Below are 21,205 nucleotides of genomic sequence, written 5' to 3' on the forward strand. Positions count from 1 at the left end.
TATATAATATATTATTATATAAATAATATATGTAATATATTATTATATAAATAATATATGTAATATATTGTTATATAAAAAGTTATATAAATTTTTTTTTCGAGCCATTTTGAGCCGAACACGAGCGAACAAACTGTTGTTCGTGTTCGGCTCGTTTACATTTCGAGCTTAAAAATCTGTTCGTGTTCGGTTCATTAGGCTTAACGAACGAGCCGAACACGAGCTGTTCACGAACAACGAGCCATATTGACAGCCCTACTGAGAGACGAGTGGAAAATTGCGTTCAAAACACGAGATGACCTTTATGAATAGACAATCATGCCTTTCGACTTGTCCAATGCGCACTGCCTTCTTGTCTCTAATGAATCAAGTCTTTCGAGCTCATTAAGCAATTCATGGTGGTTTACTTCGATTTATCTTGATTTATAGTAAATTCGAGGAAGACCACCCACAAAACTTACGGGCGATATTCAAAGTCTTACGATTCGAAGAATTGTATGCCTATCCCAAGAAGTGTCACTCCCTCACAAACCAAATCTTTTTTTTTTTTTTGGATTACATTGTGTCTAACATGGGGATACAAATGAACCCAATAAAAATCGAAGCAATCGTAAGCTGGACCGCATCGTAATCTTTTACCAAGCTTCGACAATTTTTGGGGCTAGCCTCCTATCAAAGATTTGTTCGCAACTTCAGTACTATTACCGTCCCTGCACAGAGTTGTTGAGACAAAAAGAATTTAGATGGCTGATCATAACTCAGACCAGCTTCGACATCTTGAAGGAAAAAATGTTACCCATGCCTTAGTTCTTGCCTTACTTGATTTCATCCAATCCTTCGAGGTCAAGTGTGACGCTTCTGGCATAGGCTTTGACACTGTACTAAGTCAAGGTAGTCACCCTTTCACGGATCATGGAGCTCTAAAATTTCTAAATAGTCAAAATAAACTCAAAGGGCGCCACCATACATGGGTAGAATTTATACCGGTCTTCCAATTCATAGTTAAACACAGCCGGAAACCAGAACCGTGTTGCCGACGTTCTGAGCTGTCGTCATCTTCTAATCAAATTCTTGCAGGTTCGCGTCTTAGGCTTTGAAGTTATAAAAGACTTATATGAGGCCGATGAAGACTTCTAGGAAATCTGAGAATAGTCTCGAGAGAAACCTCACTGACAGTTCTACTAAACAAATGGTTGTTTTTTCTGCCACACCAACTTGTGCATTCCCTGACGCTCACTATGCGAAGCTATTATCTAGGAGAACTACAACAATGGATTAGCAGGCGATTTTGACTGAGATAAAACTCTCGCAGTTGTAAAAAAATATTTTTTTTAGTCTCGACTAACACGAGATGTAGAGCGACATGTCCAACAATATAAGATTTATCATACCGCTAAAACGTACTGCCAAAATACAGGATTGTACACACCTTTATTGGTCCCTGAAGCGTCTTGTGTCGATGTAAGCATGGAGTTTGTCATAGGACTACTCTACACACAAAGAAATAAGGACTCTATTATGGTCGTAGTTGACCGATTCTTAAAGATGGCGCATTTCGTCAACCGCCACCACTTGTTAGATGCGTCTCATATTGCTGATTTTCTATCTGGATGTCATATTTTTTAGCCACTTTTGGTGGATCCTCTGGAGCAAATTAGTCACGAAAATCCAATTTAATTCTGCAACATATCCTCAGACAGATGGTTAGACTGAAGTAGTTAATAGAAGCCTTGAGAATCTTTTCCGTTGCTTCGTAGGTAAAAATATCACACAGTGGGATCTCATTCTTGCTCTAGCCGAATTTGCCTACAATAGATCAATAAGCCAAACCACATGACATCACACTCCTTGAGTTGGTCTCACTGCTACCCCCACAAAGATTAGTAAGGATGCTGCAGAACATGTTTCCCAAAGTAAACAACTCCACGAGGTCATTGGGAAAATAAATTTTAAATAAAATCACAAATATCAAACACAAACAAACAAGTCCTGGAAAAAGGGCAACATTTCAAGAAGGAGACCTTGTGTGGATACAATTGAGGAAAGAATGATTTCCTGTAGGAACATATAACAAACTCATACCTTGAGCTGATAAACCATTCCATATTTAATAAAAACATTAAACGACTACACATACAAAATTGACTTGCCAGGAGACACCAAAATTTTGGTAACATTCAATGTGGCCGATCTCACTCCATATTACGAGGGATTGAAAGCTTCGACAAATGATGCCAAAGCTCCCCCAACATCGGGGGATTGACGCGGGTCCGTCTTGCCTGCGATCATTCCTGCGGTCAATTCATGCTCGTAGACTGGGCTTGGCCTGCTGACACCCCTGTTGGATCGATGGTTCAATCCCACTTAAAATGACGCGATCACCCCTGCCCATCTTCCGTGATCCTTCCTTTCGGTTGCCCCAACTCACGCCTTCTCCTAGCCGTTGCTGAGCACCTCCTCCTAGCCATTGCAATTCTCCCATTCTTCACCTCTTTCCTTCTCAAGATTTTACCTTTGTGGTCTTTCCTTCTTCCTCTATTTGTGCTTGTCTTTTTGTTAGGCCAGGACAGTTTTTGCTTGCTGATTTTTTCTATTTAAGGTGATCCTCCTATGGGCTTTCCCCTTGTTCGAGGCTTTATACTTTGGCAGCGTGGTGCTTTTGCTGTATCCCGCCAAGGTGTTGTGTATCTCTGCTTTATTCTCTTCTCTCGACATCACCCTCCATTGCTGCCGCCCTTCCAACTTCTCCTGCAGGCTGTTCGAGTTCTTGCAGTCATACTGTAGTTGCTGCACCCCTTTTCCCATCATCCCTCTAGCTAGCCATCGGGTCCCCTAACACTTCCTAGCTCCCTCTTAGGTGCTTCCCGTACTTCCTGCACCCCTCCAAGTAAGCAGCAGCCCTCCACAGCTCTCAACTTGTCGTTGTCACCCTCTCCATTGCCACCTCCCGCGGATTATCAACCTCTCCAAGTTCTCCTAGCCCGCTCCAATCACGGCCGGTCACTCCGAACTCCGCCAGCCGCCGCCAACTCTTCTTGCACTCATACTGTAGTTGCTGCACCCCTTTTTCCATCATCCCTCTAGCTAGCCATCGGGTCCCCTAACACTTCCTAGCTCCCTCCTAGGTGCTTCCCCTCCTTTTTGCACCCCTCCAAGTAAGCTGCAGCCCTCCGCAGCTCTCAACTTGTCGTTGTCACCCTCTCCATTGCCACCTCCCGTGGACTATCAGCCTCTCCAAGTTCTCCTAGCCCGCTCCAATCACCGCCGGTCACTCCGACATCCGCCAGCCACCGCCAACTCTTCACCAACCTCTCCCGTGACTTCTCCATCGCCCGCTAACGTGGCCTAGGATTGTTTCTGATCCGCGCTTAGTCTATTTTCTGCATTGCACTATTTCTTTGCTGCTTTAATTTTGTTATGCTCTGCTGTTTTTGTATTCATTTTACTGCTTATGCACTCTTACTTGCTAGTCGCCCTTGTACTCGCATTAGAATTCAATAATAAAATTTGTCGCGTCTGAATCGTGGTTTGATTCAACTCCCCTATCACCTACATAACATAATTCTTATGTATTTACATTTCACACACCTAAACTCACATATTTATATTTATCACACTTAGGTGTTATAGTCCCATGCATGAAAAGGTGCATTTCACTTTTACACAGCATGTAATTGGTGTTTTTGATGTGATATGAATGATTTGAGTGTTATGTATGTAAATATGAACTTTTAGATGTTAGATATGTAAATACATAAGAATTGTGTCGTATGTATGTAAATGCCTCTAACTATTATTAACAAAGTGATGTAGCTACATTCCCTACCATTTTACCTTTAGTAATGAGATGCAAATAAGTTCGATAATCGTTGAACAATCTCCTTGTTAACCAAGCATCGTTGCCAGCATAGACATTGTCCTCTAAGCGCCAAAAACTTGCCCAACCATCAGTGCCAACAAGCTTTAATATTGCTTAATTTGGTTGCTTTTTCCTTAATAGAAAAATATAGATTAGCTTAATTCCAATTTTATGACTCTGCATTGATGCTTAAATTTTCAATTTCCTGGCCAGTTCTGTTTCATACTTTTGAAGGCTCAATGATGGGGTCATCTTTAGTTGTTGTACCTTTATGAAGCTGAAAATACAAACGAGATGTTAAGCATGAGCTTATGTGCGCGCTTGAATTTTGGTACTCATTGCAGTTTATATGGTTACAATTAAATGTGTTATTATAATCTATATTATTTTCATCTTATTTATTTATTTTTTTATTTATTTATATCCATAACAATCTTAAAGCCAAAAGTTCTCTGTTATACTTGAAATGCAAAATTTTGATCCCTTTGCTCTTGAGATGAAATTAAACCTCTTTTTACTAGCACTAGTTTAGCTCGAACCTCTTTTTACTAGAACTAGCTTAGCTAAAAATCATTATAGTTTCAGCCAACTCTAAATTGTATGTATGTATGTATTTATCATTACAAGTTATTAGGAATTGATTTATTTTCTTTCCGATTATTTCCTATTTTATGTATTTTCTTTTATCTCCGGGTTGTTGATTGATTGTAATCATTGGAGCTATAGGTGTTATGTCTTTCTATTTTAGGATTCATATAAAGCTGCATTTATACTCCTCTTTCTTATCAATAGAGTACTCAACTCTATTCTCAAAACCTACATTGTATCAGAGCCTTGAAATAAACCCTAGAGTTTTCGACAGAGAGAAAAAGATTTTCTGCCACTGGAAACTTCTAATTTTCTGTAGCCTACCATCTTTCCTCTGTTGCAGTCCCCTCCTCCAACTCCTATTTTCATCCCTTCCGTCGGATTTCACTAGAAGAACGAGCCTCTAGAATTCTCTTGTGCAGGCCCTAACCGCCAAAACTGCTCTCCCTGCGGGTCCTAGCCCTCGAAACTCTCTCTGTTGGTGGTCTCTAGCCGCTGGAACTCGTCTACCCGCAATCCTCTAGTCGCTGGAACTTCTTCGTGCAACCAAAATTTTCTACCACAGGCCCTCCTTCGGCCAAAGTTCTCACTGTATTCTTTGACTACAGTTTCTCTGCACTGCAGTCTTTCTGTGCAGTTAGCTGCCACCAGTATTTTTTTCTTCTGCAAGAGATCTTCATCCTATAGTCCCTGTCTCCCATAAGAATTTCTTCCAGCCGGCATATTGCCGTGAGAATTCATTCTATGCACTTCACATGCAACAAGCAATTTTTTTGTCTCTCGTGAGAACCTCTTCCCCATGGTTTATCGAGCAGAATCCCAAGCTACGTTGATGGTGAGGACAAAGCAATGCGCTTGCAAGTCTACTAGTAGCAATGCCCCATGGAAGCAGCTGGCAACCAAGGTGGCCAGAAAGTCGGCTCCTGAGACCCATGGCATGAAGAAACCCCAATGTTTCTGTCCTGGAGCAGTTGCGTTGAAGGAAATCTGGACATCCTAGAAGAGCACAAAGCTCCTCATTCGTATGCTTCCCTTCTAGCGTCTTATCCGTGAAATTGCGCAGGATTTCAAGGCTGATCTCTGATTCCAGAGTTTCGCCGTTGAGGAGGCTACAAAGATTTACCTTATCGGACTCTTTTAAGACATATTTTTACGCCATCCATGTGAAGAGGATTTTTATTATGCCAAAGGATATTCGGCTTACTCTCGTCGGATCCATGTCCCTCATTGTCAGATGTTGGGATCGACTGCTTTCATGCCTCGACATCCAATCCTTTCCTCTGGCTCTGTTGGAACTATGGTTGATTCCTTCACATCTTAGCTTATGTCTGATGCTGTTCTTGTTTCCACCGGAGGCTCGACATCTACCTCAATCCCTTTGCAGATCAGAGGACCTGTTCCCCCCAAAGCCAGCCATGCTCATGATAAGTGTAGGAATTTGCAAGTGAAACCACAGATAAAACTTTGACCAAATATTCCACTACTAAAGGTCTCGATAAGGCCTTAGAATTCCCAACAGTTCATCCGGTTCCTAGTTAGAAGACCATACTTGACTCTTTAGACTCTATTGAGAGTTAGGTGGAATAAGCTGCTAGGTTCTAGTCAGTTCTCATATGGCTTGTTGACCTGTGATATCTTTCAAGGATCGATTTGTGGAGGATGATTTATTTTTTCTTTATTTTTTCTCAAGAAAATGACATTGATGACACATTTTCTGTTCTCCTTTGCCACTTTATTTTTTTTTCCCGCAGCAAGCTCTTATCCGTAGTTTATTTTTGTAACCGACCCTACTCTGGATTCAGAGATTTTTTTTTTTGTTTTTTTATGCAGCTGATCGTTCTCCCGAGCTTTTTCCCGCAACAGATCCTCTTCCGGAGCTTTTCTTGCAATAGGCCCTCCTCTGGGGCTTTTTCCCACAACAGACTTCCTCTAGTGTTTTGCTTTGCAGCAGGCCTTCTTTCAAAGCATTTTCTTGCAGCAGGCCCTCCTTCGGAACTTTTTTATGCAACAGACTCTCATTTAATATTTTTTTTCTTGCAGGGCATCACCTGCAGTTTTTTCTATAGGTTGTCCACTTTCCTGCAACATTATTTGTAATTGTAGTCAAAGACAACCACAATCAACTAGAAGTATTCCTAAATGCTCTTGGGGATGAAGACCTCAAATTCTACCTCACAAAGCATTTTCTTTGCACATTGTTTGATGATTTCAAATCAAGTTGAACATGATTGACATCTATGTTTCAACTTGAGGGGCAGTGTTAGAAGTTATTAGGAATCGATTCATCCCTTTCATCTTATATCCTATTTTATGTACTTCCTATTTTATGTTTTTACTTTTATCTCCGGGTGGCATTAGGAATTAATTATTTGTAATCATGAAGATATAAGTGTTTTGTCTTTCCTAGTTTAGGATTCATGCAAGCTATATTATACCCTCCTTTCCTATCAATAAAATATTCCCTTTATGTATGTAAGTATATATGTATATGTGTATGTGTGCACTCGCATCTGTGTGTGTAAGTTTCACAAGTTTGAAACCCCGAAGCTTAATTGAACGAGTTCAGCCAAGTTTGAAACAACAACAACAATAACAACAACAACAAAGCCTTAATCCCACTACGTGGGGTCGGCTACATGAATCCTTTTTCTCCATTGCGTCCTATTTAGTGTCATATTTTCATTTAGTTCTAGTAAATTAAGATCATTTTTAATACAATAAGCCCAAGTCTTCCTAGGTCTACCTCTGCCTTTCTTAACACAAGTCGAATTTAAAACATCTACTCTCCTAATCGGATCATCTAATGGTCGACGTTTAATATGACCAAACCATCTAAGACGACTTTCTCTAATTTTGTCTGTCACATATATATAAATTGCACCCCAAACTTTTATGTAAAATTACACTACAAAACTTGCAAAAATAATTTATTTCCTTCAAAAAGTTCAAAAAGAAAACTACTTGTGATTTAGTAGCTCAACCTTTCTATTCTTATTGTCCATATTTTTAGTCTATCTAATTTGTGCTTCAAGTATATCATTCATCTTTTCAGTTTAAAATTAAAACCACTTCCACTGAATGGAATGCATATGATATCTTTAGAAATTTAAGAATTCAAATGAATCTGATATAATCCTGAGCTTCGTAAGAGAAAAAGATTAGCAGAAGGATGCAAGATAAACCAAGAAAACATAAGAAATCACTTCTCAATGTATGAATTTCATTCTAAAGAGATGAAACATAAAGCAACCCTTTCATAAACAGAGACTAAAAAGAGCAAATTAATCTCTCTAGCTCAAGTTTCTTCTCAGAATAAAAAACTCAACAAATAATATCAAGTGTTTAAACGTGGACAAAATCAGAGAAAATTCAAGGGCATCTAAGTCAATGCATAATCTCTCATGATTTAAAGCATGAACAAATAAAGCAAAAATTTACCATTGTGTGGGATTTGCTCAACTCCATTCACTGGAAGGCCAATCCCAATCCCAGCAACAGTGACACCAACACTAAAGCCTATACCACAGCCAGCACCAACGTAGCCAATAACCTCAGGACCAAACCCAGGACCCCATCCAATGCCACAGCCAATGCCAACCCCCACGCCCCAAAACAAACCTATTGTTGGGTGCACAGGATTCCATCTTTCATACCTTCTGAATATCCCCTTTATGATCATGAGAAACTGCTATAAGAGTTTACTAAACAATCAGTATCATACATCATAGGTGGTAAAATGATAAGAAATGCAAATGAAAATAAGACTATAATAACAAAAATGGAGTCGTTTAGTTGCCCTGCTACTATCAAAACCCAGATCTTCAATCAGAAAATAAGCAAACTTATAGATATTGCAGCACATATACCAACAAATCATAATATTGGTAAAAATGCATTTCCAGTAAACACATTTCTTTATATTCCCTATTGAATTGTTTTCATATTAAAACGAAAAGAAAACGTTCGGAATATGGTTTTCTACAGTGAGGATATCTCATTAAAGATGCCGTTGCCGATAGAATCCTTAAACTAGAATCACATAGCCAAATCTCCCTAAATAATCAACTCAAATCTCCAGAAACCTATTATGTTTATGTATTTTTTGAGATATTGACAGAAAAGAGAGATTAGGTTAGGAACGGATTCTTCTACAGATTTAAAACAAACAAAAATAAACCAAGAAGAAGAAAAAAGCAGTATCAGACAATTTACCAGACGGCCATTACCATCAACTACTCTGCGCTGAAGGTAAGAGTTGGGAAGACGCGGAAGTGGATTCCTGGAAGCAAACTATCCAGAGCCCCCGTATTTTTGTGTAGAATTGCCCCTTGCTAACTGGATATTTACTAAAGTGTACCTAGCCGGTTTTAGGAGAAAATTTTGTGCTTAAAGATGTATGCAGCGTACGTAAGAAAGGTTATTTAAAAGGTATTGGGTGGTTATATCTAAATTATACCTCCTGTAAACTCTCTGTAACTTATAAATATATGAAAACAAAAGTGCGACACTTACTAGAAGGTACATATAAGTTACATAGAGCTTACAGGGGGTATAACACAGATATAACCCCTCAATACCCTCTGAATAACCTCCATGACATATGTTGCACTGCGTACGTCTTACGTACACAAAATTTCTCAAGTTTTAGAGCTTGCATGACAATTTGTTTTTTAATTTGAGGATCATGCCTAATTTTATTCAATAAAAATAAAATATAAAAAATAAAAATATTTATAATTCAAAATTATAACCTAAGGCAAGTTGAACCAAGTCTAAGTTAGGTTAGACTTAGAATGGTTCATGTTTAGAGCTAGTGTAGGTTAGACCTAAGAATGACCCAAGAAAACTTTAGGTCTAAGTCGACCTACAGAGATTTGTGATGTGTTTTAGGTCTAGGTTGATTTAGACCTAAGCTTAACTAAGCCTTTGTTGGTATATCATGTGCTTTCTCTATATAACTAAATTATTAAACAATATTGTTAAGTTATTAAATAATACAAATAAATCACTGGGAATTCACTATACATTTTTATAATTATTATACTTATGGATGTTTTATCATTTAATTATATTATGATAGTTTAGACAGATTTATCTAATAGCTTAGTTGTATTATTTAATGATCTAATTATATTAAGGTCTAATAATTTATAAAGACAAAAAATAGCCCTATTTTGATTCAAAATGTATCAGGATATCCTCGCATAACGTTTTATCTTTATTTTAAATTTTAAATATGTATGCACTTATATATATAGAAAAAAAGACATTAGACATGTAATTATCTCATCAAATTAAAATTGAAATCAAACTTCGGTCATACTTGTCAAATTTGTTTTTGAAATTTCGAATTGTTGAATCTTCTCCAGGGTTCCTCTTGCAGCGTACTCTAGTCTGTTAGTTGGCATCCACGGTATAAGACCCCTTAAATCGGGGGGCTCGAATTTCCTCTGGCATAGTTGGCCTTAAGAAGGAGGTACAATGTGGGAACCCTTGCTTATTTAACACTACACCCGGGCGCCGGTGTAGCGGCCCTTGCACACTTTTCACTGTATTCAGGCTATACAGCGCGTCGCTTCCAGGGGACGCCCTAACACTTACACAATGATCAAAAGGATTCATGTCATGATTTTTTCGACAAGTTTTACGCTGGCTGTCGACTACCTAACGCAACCCTCCACTTTTCTCATCCGGGCTTCAGCCAAGTTTGAAACAATTTGGAAATTTCAAATTTGAAATTATTTGGTAACCATTTGTGCTGTTTGTAGTTGACTTGTCATCAATTCATATAGAGGCAATATTTGATCTACTTTCAAATGATTTTTGGGTTTTGATAATGTTTAGCAGCCCTGTCATTATGAATTCTTGCTGCAAGAAACTAACCTTTTGTGAAGCTTTTTCAATAAAATGGTTATAATCTGGTTGCTTTGAAAAATTTTATATTTAAATTTGGTAAATATCATTGTGATACTTGGAGAAGGAATTAAAGGCTATAAAGCTTATGATACTGAATAAAACCCTTGCGCAAAGATTAAGTCAGATATGATATCGATATCATCTTTTTATTATAATTTTTTCCTATATATAGCTTAATTAGTATTTTTTTTGAAAAGAAGGTTTCTTGTGCAGCGGGCCTGCATTCTTGACGGCATACTTCTTGATCCCTTTTGATTACAAAAGCTTCAAACGGTTGCAAAGCCAATATTAGGGCACATCTGTCGAAATATATTCCATTGTTTGGAGATCATCTCATAACTTTTTCTTTTTTTGCATAATTCTGTTCTTCCTTGGTCACGATGGGCAGCTAATGTGCGTATGGGTCCACTGGTTCAATTATGCAAAGATGGGGTCACCTTTTCCACTTTTTGCTGTGGGGTTAGAAATGAAAGAAGAAAAATTTCACCATCAGTGCTGGGAATGCACATAAGATGGGGGTTGCTAATTTAGTTTTCTAGAATAATGAATCTTTTGAGCGTTAAATGAAATCATTATTTGAGATAGCTGATAAATTGTCAAAGATAATTATACGAAGGCTATTGTGGCGGAAAAAATTAGGAGAGTCGTCTTAGATGGTTTGGCCACATTAAACGTCTATCATCTGATGATCTGGTTAGGAGAGTAGGTGTTTTAGATTCGACTTACGTTAATAAAGACAGAGATAGACCTAGAAAGATTTGGGCATATTATGAAAAATGATCTTAATTTATTAGAATTAAATGAAAATATGACACTCAATTGGACGCAATGGAGAAAAATGATTCATGTAGCCGACCACATTTAGTGGGATAAATGCTTGTTGTTATTGTTGTATTGTTTTTATGTAATGGAACATGTTTATGTGGCAATTTGCATATTTACAGCATTAAACTTCTCGTCTATTATTTTCAAAAACATTCAGGATTCCATTTTTTACAATAATATATCAATTTGTTTTTTCTTCTAGGTGTTTTTTGCTACTGATAGTGATGGCGTTCCTATCATATGTTTTCTGCTGCAAGAACAAAAACTACTTTCTGTGAGGCTCCAAATTGATGAGGGGGGTGATGGAGTTTCTATTGATGTGAGGCCTCTTATGATCTGGAGCATCCCTGCAATTTCTGCTGCTACAGTAACTGTGACACGCCCAAGGTGGCATTTATCTTTTTTTATTTGGGAAATTTACATCCGTACCAGACGATTCTTATTTATTTATTTATCGAACTCCTTAACTTCCATATTTATATGCATAATACTTTGGTTTGATAAACCTATGCATGAAAAGATGTATTTCACTTTTAAAAAGTAGGCGATAATTTTTCTTAATGTGATATTAAAGATTTGAGGGCCATGCATGTAAATATGATAGTTGGGGTTTTAGATATGTAAATACATAAGAATTGTGTGTTGTGTATGTAAATGCCTCATTTTTTGTGTGTGCTAGTTTATGTTTATGTTGATGTGTCTTCGATACATTTTATTGCAGGGTCAAAGTGGGGCGCCTAACCTTCATGGACATAATTGTGTTGGATTGTGAAGGCTCTCTTCTTCTATATGTAAACTTCAATACCTAGTCGTTTGTATTTCCAATGAAATGCACTTTAAATTAGGAACATTGTTTAGGGCCTAATTTTCTTCTGCCACTGTAATGAAGGCTTGATCATTTTAAAATGATGGTCCTTCTATTGTGGCAGGGACCCTATGAACAATTTATTGATATGTAAAACTATAGAGATGGCTGAAAATTTTGATTTCTTTATTTTATATTTAAGGTGTATTTATACATAGAATGCCTTGGATTATAGTAGGAATATGTTAGACTGACACATAAGGGCAATTTAGTTTTTTATTAGTTATTATTTTTTGATATAAATAGGGCTTATTATGCTTAGGGTTAAGTATGCTATGAGATTTTTGTCTTGAGTTTTAGGATTAGGGTTTGGGAGAGAGTGTCAACCTCTTGAATTGTAGGTGTTAGGGCTAGGGTTTGGGAGAGATCGCCTACTTCTTGAATTGTAGGTGCTTGCCTTTATGTGTTTGAGGCTTGTTGTTTGGTTTTTTTGAAATAAATTATTTTATCTGTCTTAATTTCTTTGAAAAACTCTTCACGTTCCTGTCAAATGGGTTTTAGAGCAGTGATGATGGGGAGCAAAAATTTTGAGTTTCGACATCTTCATGACCAATCCTCACAATACAGTTTTTTGTGAGCTAGCTACGAAGACAACAACAGGATCGTGCACAACCTTTCTTCGATCCGGAGCCTGGGTTGTTGCGTTGCCGACGAGTTCGAGGTATATACGACATATAAGGATCGTGACGTGCAGGGCGTCGCGAGAAGTAGTTGTGACTGGGAGCGACGAGATCATAATCTTTCATTGAATATTGCATTTTGCGTTACTATAAATAAAAAATTACAAACAACGTTACAAAAGGGGCCTTGCTCAACAAAACATGGGATTGCAGTGTTTCCACAAGAATTCTGCGGGAGGGGATACAACACCGCGTTCCTTCATGACAGAATCTCGCAATACAATCGCTCGCAAATAGCTGCGAAGCCAATGATGGGATTGTATAGCCTTTTTTTATATCTAGAGCCTTTGTTGTCACGTCACCGACGGGTACAGTGCCACGTGTCTTCTTGACAAAATCTAACGATTTAGTTGGCAAGCCAACAAAGGGATTAAGCTTTGGAAGCCAATAAAGGGATTATGTCTCCCATGGGAAGCCAAAGACGGGATCACACACCTTCGTGACCGACAATAACGCGTGTAGCTCCTGTGATTGCAGGAGATTGGGATACCGACCGAATCAATCAAGTTTTTGTTTATGTTTTATTTTCTATTATTCTTCATTTCTTTTGTCCTTTTTTATATGTGTTCAATTAGGGTTTGTAAATCAGTTTTTCGCATGTTTTCCATCGGAATAGCTGTTGGGGTATCTGGTTCCCTTCGAGAGCTGTATCTTGGGGTTTTGAGTGGTTCTTCTGCTGTATCTTGGTCTCCAGGTTGTGATTATCTTTCCCATCCCTTTTCACATTCCTCTTACTTCGCTACTATGCCTTCCTCTTCATTGCAGCCGCCCCGGCTGCAGTCCGTTTTCTATTCTACCTTCTCTGTTTTTTCTGCATTTTCTCGCAGTCCAGCCATCCTCTTCGTTGTTACACCCCTAGGATAGTCATGTTTTTGTTGTCCCGCAGTCCCAAGCCTTCCTCGCTAACACTGCCATCATTCGCGCTCGCTGCCGTCGTTCGGAAATGGTCGATCCTTGTCATCTTTTGCTTCTCTAGCTACCACGCCCTCTCATTCCATCCCGCTTCCGTTGCCACAACTCCCCTTCACTGTCGACTTCCTTCCCCTATGCTACCATCAACCCAGACAATCCTCACGCATCTTCTCTCGACTATCTACTTGATGTCCGACCTGGGGGAAACTGATGCTGTGGTGTTTTTTTCTTGCAAACTGTCTTTTCCACGCATTTGTCTCCTTCCAAACCATCATTGACCACCACCACCACCGCAATATCCACCTTCGTTGAATTTTTGTGTTGCGTCAGTTGCTATTTTTGATTTCTGGTGTGGTGATTGCTGTTATTTTCTATTCCAGTGTGTTGTTGTAAGTTGATATTTGAGTTCCAGTAATAATTTTTTTTGCTTTTTTGGTTTTGGTTAACTCTGATATTATTTGATATTAGAGCTGACATAATACTGGTCCTATCCTAGGGCTTTTAGAATCCACCAATACCAAACCCCACCTACACACAAAAATCCCTTTGTTGATTTTTCAAATTGATCACCCAAAAATTTTCCTTTTCAACTTACATCATCTTTATACAGTCTTTTCCATCTACTCAAACTCAAACTCAAACTCTAGTCATGTCACTGAGGAGATAAATGTCAGATGCTGATAAGGAGTTAACCATGGAAGAGATGCAGCGAGAACGTTGCTAATTGCTACAATGACTCGAAGAAATTGAGGAAAGAAGACCATCGAGAGAGGTAATTGAAACTCATTTGATTCTAGAGATGAAGAATTACTATCCTTCGTATTTGGCATGAAATATCAGAGAATCCGTGATCTTGAAGTAAAAGTGAATTTTCTATATTTTGACGGTCATTTAGATTCGAAAGTGTTCATCGAGTGGCTCATAACTATGTATGTTTTCTTTGTGTACTAGGACCTCCCGTCAGATTGAATGGTGAAACTAGCTGTCAAAAAGTTTAAGAAGAGTGCATTATTTTTGTGGGGAAATTTGGTGCACATATGCCAATGTGAGGGAAAATACAATATCACTACTTGGTCCTGGATGAAACTGGAGATGTAGCTCCAAGGCCTATTAGCTCATTACAGGCCGGATGTTTAGACCAACTTCAAAATTAGGGAGATTACATTGCCGAACAATCGCCACTTCTTGTAGGCACGGTTCAACCCCAGACTTTACAAGTAGAGTACATCGAGGGAAAAATTTAAGTTGATCTTGCCCGAGGAAGACCTGATTTAGAGTAGAGAACATGTGGAGTGAACCAACATTCTTAAATCTGTTCTAGCCATAAAGTCTTTTAAGTGTCATATATTTGGGCATATTGAATCAGAGATCACATACATCTCAAAGTGTAGGTGCTTATCTTTATGTATTTGAGTTGTGTTACTTGGCGTTATTGAAATAAAATATTTTATTTGCCCTAATTTATTTGAAAAACTTGTCACATTCCTATCAAATTAGTATTAGAGTAGTTGATCTTGGGAAGTATCGTGGGCATAAAGGGCATAGATGGATCGCGAGTCGCGACATACTAGTTGCACAAGAAACAGTCACGACTTGGAAGCAAATGATGGGATTGGGTGTGCCCTAAAATCGTGATACCACGACGATTCGACTACTAGAAGCCACATTTAGATCATTGAGAGCACGGGAAACCAACTTCATATTGCGGCGAGTGCCCCTAATCACAATACCATCGCGTGAGGACTTGGAAGCTAACGACAGGATTGCTCGTGATTGGATCTCGCAAGATAATCGCGATTCAATTTAGTTGGGAAGCCGTGACGTACAGTAGCTCCGTTTTCTTGATAAAAAATTATCCTGAGAGTTATAACAACCGTGAAAGTTGATGTTTTGGAAGAGAGATTGAATGAATATGTGAGATAAGTCAAATCTCGAATGGAGGAGCGTTTTTCGTCAATGGAGGGGCATTTCTCATCCATGGAAGGGAGACCATGGAACTGAACGATATGATAAAGAAGATCTTGGAGTTTCATGCAAATCGCTATGCACCACCACTAGATCGAGCAACAACATTTGGAGGGGACGTGAGTGACAATATCTGGAAGTAATTACACAATATTTGGAATTTTGGAATGAGCGGCAACAGTCAGAAGGGAACATGTGATTTAGGGCTGAAAAATATCAATTCAAAGGTTTTGGGCCTGGAAGCGGGAATGACAGTGGGTGGGACCCTGATGGAGTGTTGTAACCAGTTGCATCAGTGCCTTTTTGCTATGGTAGCCTTCCAGATAGAAGGATATTAAAAAGTCTATGGGGACATGCTAGCTTTTTTGTTGGGAGAGCCAAATTTAGGAAAGAATGAAAATTAATTGAGTCGAGTAAAGGTATCAAACCCTCTTCATGGGTGGAATGAGCTTCGTTCAAGAAAATTGCGAAGGAGATTGACGCAACATGAAGCTGAAGATGCTGATGTTTGAAGGAGAGGATGCTTTTGATTGTGTTTATTACATGGAAGAGACACATGATACGAAGTTGGCGGAGATTCTGACACTAATCAAAGAACTCACATAATAATTTGCAGAAGTTTTTTAGCTATCACGTGGATTGCCACCTTGGAAGGAACATGAGTATGCGATAACCTTGAGATTGAGGGTTCTCCCATTAATATGTGTCGATACTGCTACCCTCAGACATAGAAGGAATTGATCGAAAGATTGATTTGAGAGATGTTGGAGGTAGATAACATGCAACCTAGTGTGAGCTCCTTCTCTAATGCAACCTTGCTAGTAATGAAGAAGGATTGGAGTTGGCCTTTATGTGTAGATTATCGGGCAGTAATAAGGAAAAAATACTTGACAAATTTCACATCTCGATGATTGATGTGTTACAAGACGAAATTTTTAGAGCTGCGACCCAAGTTACAGTGGGGGCGGGCAAGTTTTAGTCCTTTATAAAAATATAAATTTTTAGAAAATTGTCCACCGTCATTTTATGATTGGGTAATTACATACATTGCACTTGAAACATTGTTATTTACACGATTAACACTCAAATGAACTTTTTGAACTATCGAGCCAATGCATTTTTGTAGCTATCAAACCGTTTGGAATTTGCCCAATCCACATAAAAATGTCCAACATAAGTACTTACCAATTATTTTCTGAACAGTTGTCATTTTTGTGTCACTTATTATTTGTGTTTTACAAGTTTAATAAGATTATCTTGTTAGTTATATTTTTGTGTCACTAAAGGAAAACACCAAGAGGACGCTAGATTACCAGTTTCAACCTCAGTGAGAATAAGTGCAAGTTTCTCATTTTTTTTCGAATTTTTTTAATAAAAGTGTGTTCGCCGCCACCTTCAAGAGACTCGTGGTATGATTGTGGAACATTGCAGGTTTTACCGATAGCAAAAGCAAGCTCTGAACTTGGAGGGGCACGTGCAGGAATGGGCAAGTCGCCGACAATGGCATTTGCATAGGAACGGAGAGTCGATGCCATCTCCCTCACAAGAGGTCAGGAAAGAAATGATCTGACGGGCCGCAGGGAAGCGAGGAAATTGTTGGCGCTATTGGGCTCGGGTTGTCTGGAGCGAGACGACTGTAGCGCCTTCGTCTAAGGTAACTGACGCAAGATCGGCTACGACTATGGGACACGATTGTCAGCGCTGTCGGGCTCGGCTACGAGAGACGACTGTAGCGCCTTCGTCCAAGGAAACAAACGACGACGGCAGGAGCGTTTTGTCGACTGCGGAGACGGTTGGGAGCGATGGACTTCAATAGGAGAGACAGGGAGTGAACGTCGTTGTGGGAGACGCCGAAGAGAAGCGAAGAAGTCGATATAATCATCGTCGGGAATCGCCATGGGGCGAAACCCTAGCAAAGCTTGCCGTTGCCGACGCTATCTAGGAATATATATTTGAATAGACAAAATTCATTGATGTAAAAGAGAGGATACAAATGTTTAGTGAGTGGGTACAAATAACCCACTCAAAGGGATTACAAGGACACATATTCCCCAAAATATAACAAAAAGAGAACAACTCCTAATCATGGTGGGTATAGTTGGTAGATAAACCTCTTCCCCTTCCCCTGGATCTATTGAGGGAGTTCAACAATATACTGAGATGTGTTCTTCCGCTCAAAACTATGATACAATCATCCTGAGAATTGCTGAGATGTGTCATTCCTTTTTTCTTCTTCCTAGATTTGTAAACCTGCCAATCATCTGCCAGAGGTAGTCCTATCTGAAGAATAGGTGGATCTTCGATGGAGGTAAACTGTTGATCTAACTCAGTCTGTAACACACCTTGATCCTGACACTCCTCTAGAACTTGAGTGTCCTCTTCTCTTCCAATAGGTGGTTCCAAGACACTTCAGTTAGCATCTACTACAACAAAATTCGTAGTATTTGTGATCTGAGAAAGAGCTGCCTTAACAATAGTAGGCGGAAGCTGCTGGTTTGGTTGGTGAGGAGTAGCCTTATGAGTCAAATTTTCATTCGATATATCTGGAAGATTAACAGTGTCTGTTATATTTTTCTCCAAATGGATGACGTTGTTAGGATCTGCCGATCTCAAATATGGGTGAAGCCTGATACATTTGACAGTGGTATGCCCAAACAACTTACAGTGATTGCAGTAGGAGGTTCTTTGTTCTGCAACAATTGACTGCCAATACCAATTGTGAGTAGTACCAAACCATATTTCGTCCAGATCAGGGAGGGTGATATCCCTTTTAACAAGAATTCTTGCTTGCAACCGAAGGTCTGGTTAGATCAACCGAAAGCCTTGTTAAATTGAAGGTGGGTGTATCCAATTTCATAGGTCTCCGTAGCGCAACTTTAATGTAACAAAGAATTTGGTGATTGAAGTAGTGCAACTTTAGGCCAGGTAGTTTAAACCAGATTGGAACAGTAGGTGGTTCTTGACTAGGCTCAAATTCAGGAGTCCTTTTAAGCAGATTCATATATTTTCTATCTATTGTCATAAATTTTTGCAAAATATTTTAGCATAGTCTTTTACTTTTGATAATTGTATCACACATGTCTCTTATCAAAGAGATTAACTTTCAAAAGTCCCAATAGTTTAAGATCTTCAAAAGCTTTTCGAACGATTTTTATTTTGGGATGTCCCGATTGGAACTTCCCAATGAAGGTGAATTTGAACTTGTTAACCCGGTTGGAAACTTCAACATCAAAGAAGAATAGAGTCAGTTGACCACTCTTCCTACTCGTCTTCTTGATAAGGTTGCAGTCTTCATGCCCTTTGAGTGATTCATGGTAAACCTGAGGGAAAACCTAATATGATGCCATAGAGCCAATCATGTCAACATAAGAAGCTTTCCCAAGATTTAAAACTGAAGTAGTCAGTGGTTGAGGAACAAAAGCTATAGAGCTGAGAGTCGAACAACGGGTAGATACTGGGTTTGAGTCGTGACTTCAACCAGAGCTCTTTGCTGCTCGATCCGTAGAGCAGGGATCGAGCGGTGCGGGAAGATCACATCACTTGGAGGACCGCGACGACGTAGCCGAAGTCTCAAACAAACAAAAGGAGGAAGAAGTCGTTGTGCCGAATTTGTGAAGGAAGAAACAGAACCTGCTAATTCAACCAGTAGAACAAGAGACGAGGCGTAGTGACACAGAAGTCGACGTCTTTGCGTACAAGACGACTATACCTGTTACGCCTCAAATCCCTTGTTCTTAGAGGATGAGGTGACGAAATATTCGACGTGAAACCCTGCCCTTTGTCTTCAAGCTCGACGAACGACGTGAAATAAAGCAGACGACGAAAGAGGAAATATCTGCGACAGACGACGAAACCGCTGCGACTAGACGAAGTAGACGACGAAATAGCGTAGCAGACACTAAGGTTCGCCATGAGACGAAACCCTAGCAGAGCGGAAACGACGACCCATCTTTATATATATATATATTATATTGTTGTGAAATCTTGCCTCGTCAAGAATCCTTCAAGAAATTTCAAGAATAACTGAAAGAAAACCTTCCAAAGAACTCTAGTGGATTGAGTTAGATGATAAATAACTGAATATCAGAATTTCCAAATAAAATCTGCTGCACTCCCAAGAACCGAAGGACTGTAGCCCAAAAACTTTGACTGCCGTGGAACACCTTGCTGCGGCCAACAAGAACCTCTCTTGGACTGTTCTTGCCGAGCGCCTGTAGCCTAGACGCCTTGCTGTCTTTGAATACAACACACTTTCTGTAGTTGGTAGGAATGGAACTCCACGGACTGCAATTCAAGAAGGTGAACAGCGGAACACCCTACAGCTGAATCCCACCTATAGCCAAATGCCGATCTTCTCCTGTAGCCAAGGAATGCCTATGCCGAACTCTAGCTAGAAGTGTCGAACCCCTCCTTCCTGCTACGAATGAAGCGCTGAATGAAGCGCCGAATTCCCTGCTGCAATTGCCGAACGTTTCTTTCAGTTCCTTACTGTCGAATAAGCAACTGCAACTAGGAAGGAAAGATGAGTGCCGAGTTCCCTTGCAGAACTTCTAGACGCCTCTACCTCCATACCGCGGTTCTTGGATGTCGAAGGAGATGGAGACAACAACAAACAAGAAATAGGGAAAAATAGAAAGAAAAGTGCAAGAAATGAAATGCGACAAGGAACAAGAAGATTTACGTGGTTCGGTCCTTAGACCTACATCCACGGAGGGAATCGCTACCAAATTCACTAGCACAAAACAAGAATTATAGGCTCATTACATTGAGGAATCACCATGTCTCTCTAAATTTCTCTCTCTACAAGACCTCTCCCTCAATTCTAAAGCCTCTCCACTTCTTCCTCTCCTTGCTGAATTTTCTTCCTCCTCTTGATCTTCTTGATCAGATTTTTCTATCTCCTTATGGTGGTCTTCCCACCCCCATAAGACCCCTCATCTATTTATAAATAGATGAGGCCTTCTAAGAGGCATGAAAATTACAAGTGTGCCATTTATGTCATAATTAAGAGCTATGAATAAACAACATATATATATATATATATATATAGATATAATTATTATTAAATATTTAAAATTTTTCCCTTGGTCGGTAGGCCTTATCATTGTTTGGGCTTTACTGTTGAGTTGTCTATGTACTGTTTTATTGCAGAGTGCATAAAATTCTGTTGATGCAACATCATTAGGGTTTTATTGATTCTTCGTTATTTTTTTTTTTGAAATTTCACATGTCAAATGAGTTTTTTAAATGAGACATCATTGTTTCGTGTTTATATCCGAGCTTTTTTTTCTTTTTCAAAATTACAGACGGGTGACCAATGCCTATGCAAGTATATATTACCTGTTGGTGTGGGAAGTGGGCCTATTCCAGTTGATGATAATTCTTCAAGATTATCAAATTTATCCTATGGCATTAAGATCGTTGGAATTGATGATGCTGTGGAAGGACGTTTCAATATAACGTTGAATTCAGGCCGGGTAACGTGTTGATTTTTTTTTGTTTATTTGTTGCTGTTGTATGTGCTTAATGCTGATTAGTTATTTAATGTATCCTATAATATCCATATTTTCTTTCAATTTACATACTTTTTCTCCT

At 39.1% G+C, this 21,205-nt stretch overlaps 1 protein-coding gene and 1 pseudogene across 8 annotated transcripts in view; both read left to right on the plus strand.

Annotated features, from left to right (window-relative positions):
* LOC110023194 (anaphase-promoting complex subunit 1) overlaps positions 1-21,205 on the plus strand; it is a 160,504-nt gene that overhangs the window by 30,076 nt on the left and 109,223 nt on the right. For all 8 annotated transcript variants that reach the window (XM_020722477.1, XM_020722480.1, XM_020722481.1 and 5 more), the window contains 3 exons: positions 11,391-11,575; positions 11,910-11,979; positions 20,917-21,087. In XM_020722477.1, coding sequence (XP_020578136.1) covers positions 11,391-11,575; positions 11,910-11,979; positions 20,917-21,087 — 426 coding nt within the window. The remainder of the gene's footprint in view (positions 1-11,390; positions 11,576-11,909; positions 11,980-20,916; positions 21,088-21,205) is intronic.
* Positions 5,280-5,895, plus strand: LOC110023212 (annotated as a pseudogene).

This window comes from Phalaenopsis equestris, unplaced genomic scaffold (assembly GCF_001263595.1).
Source record: "Phalaenopsis equestris unplaced genomic scaffold, ASM126359v1 Scaffold000223, whole genome shotgun sequence".
NCBI classification, from domain to species: Eukaryota; Viridiplantae; Streptophyta; class Magnoliopsida; order Asparagales; family Orchidaceae; genus Phalaenopsis; species Phalaenopsis equestris.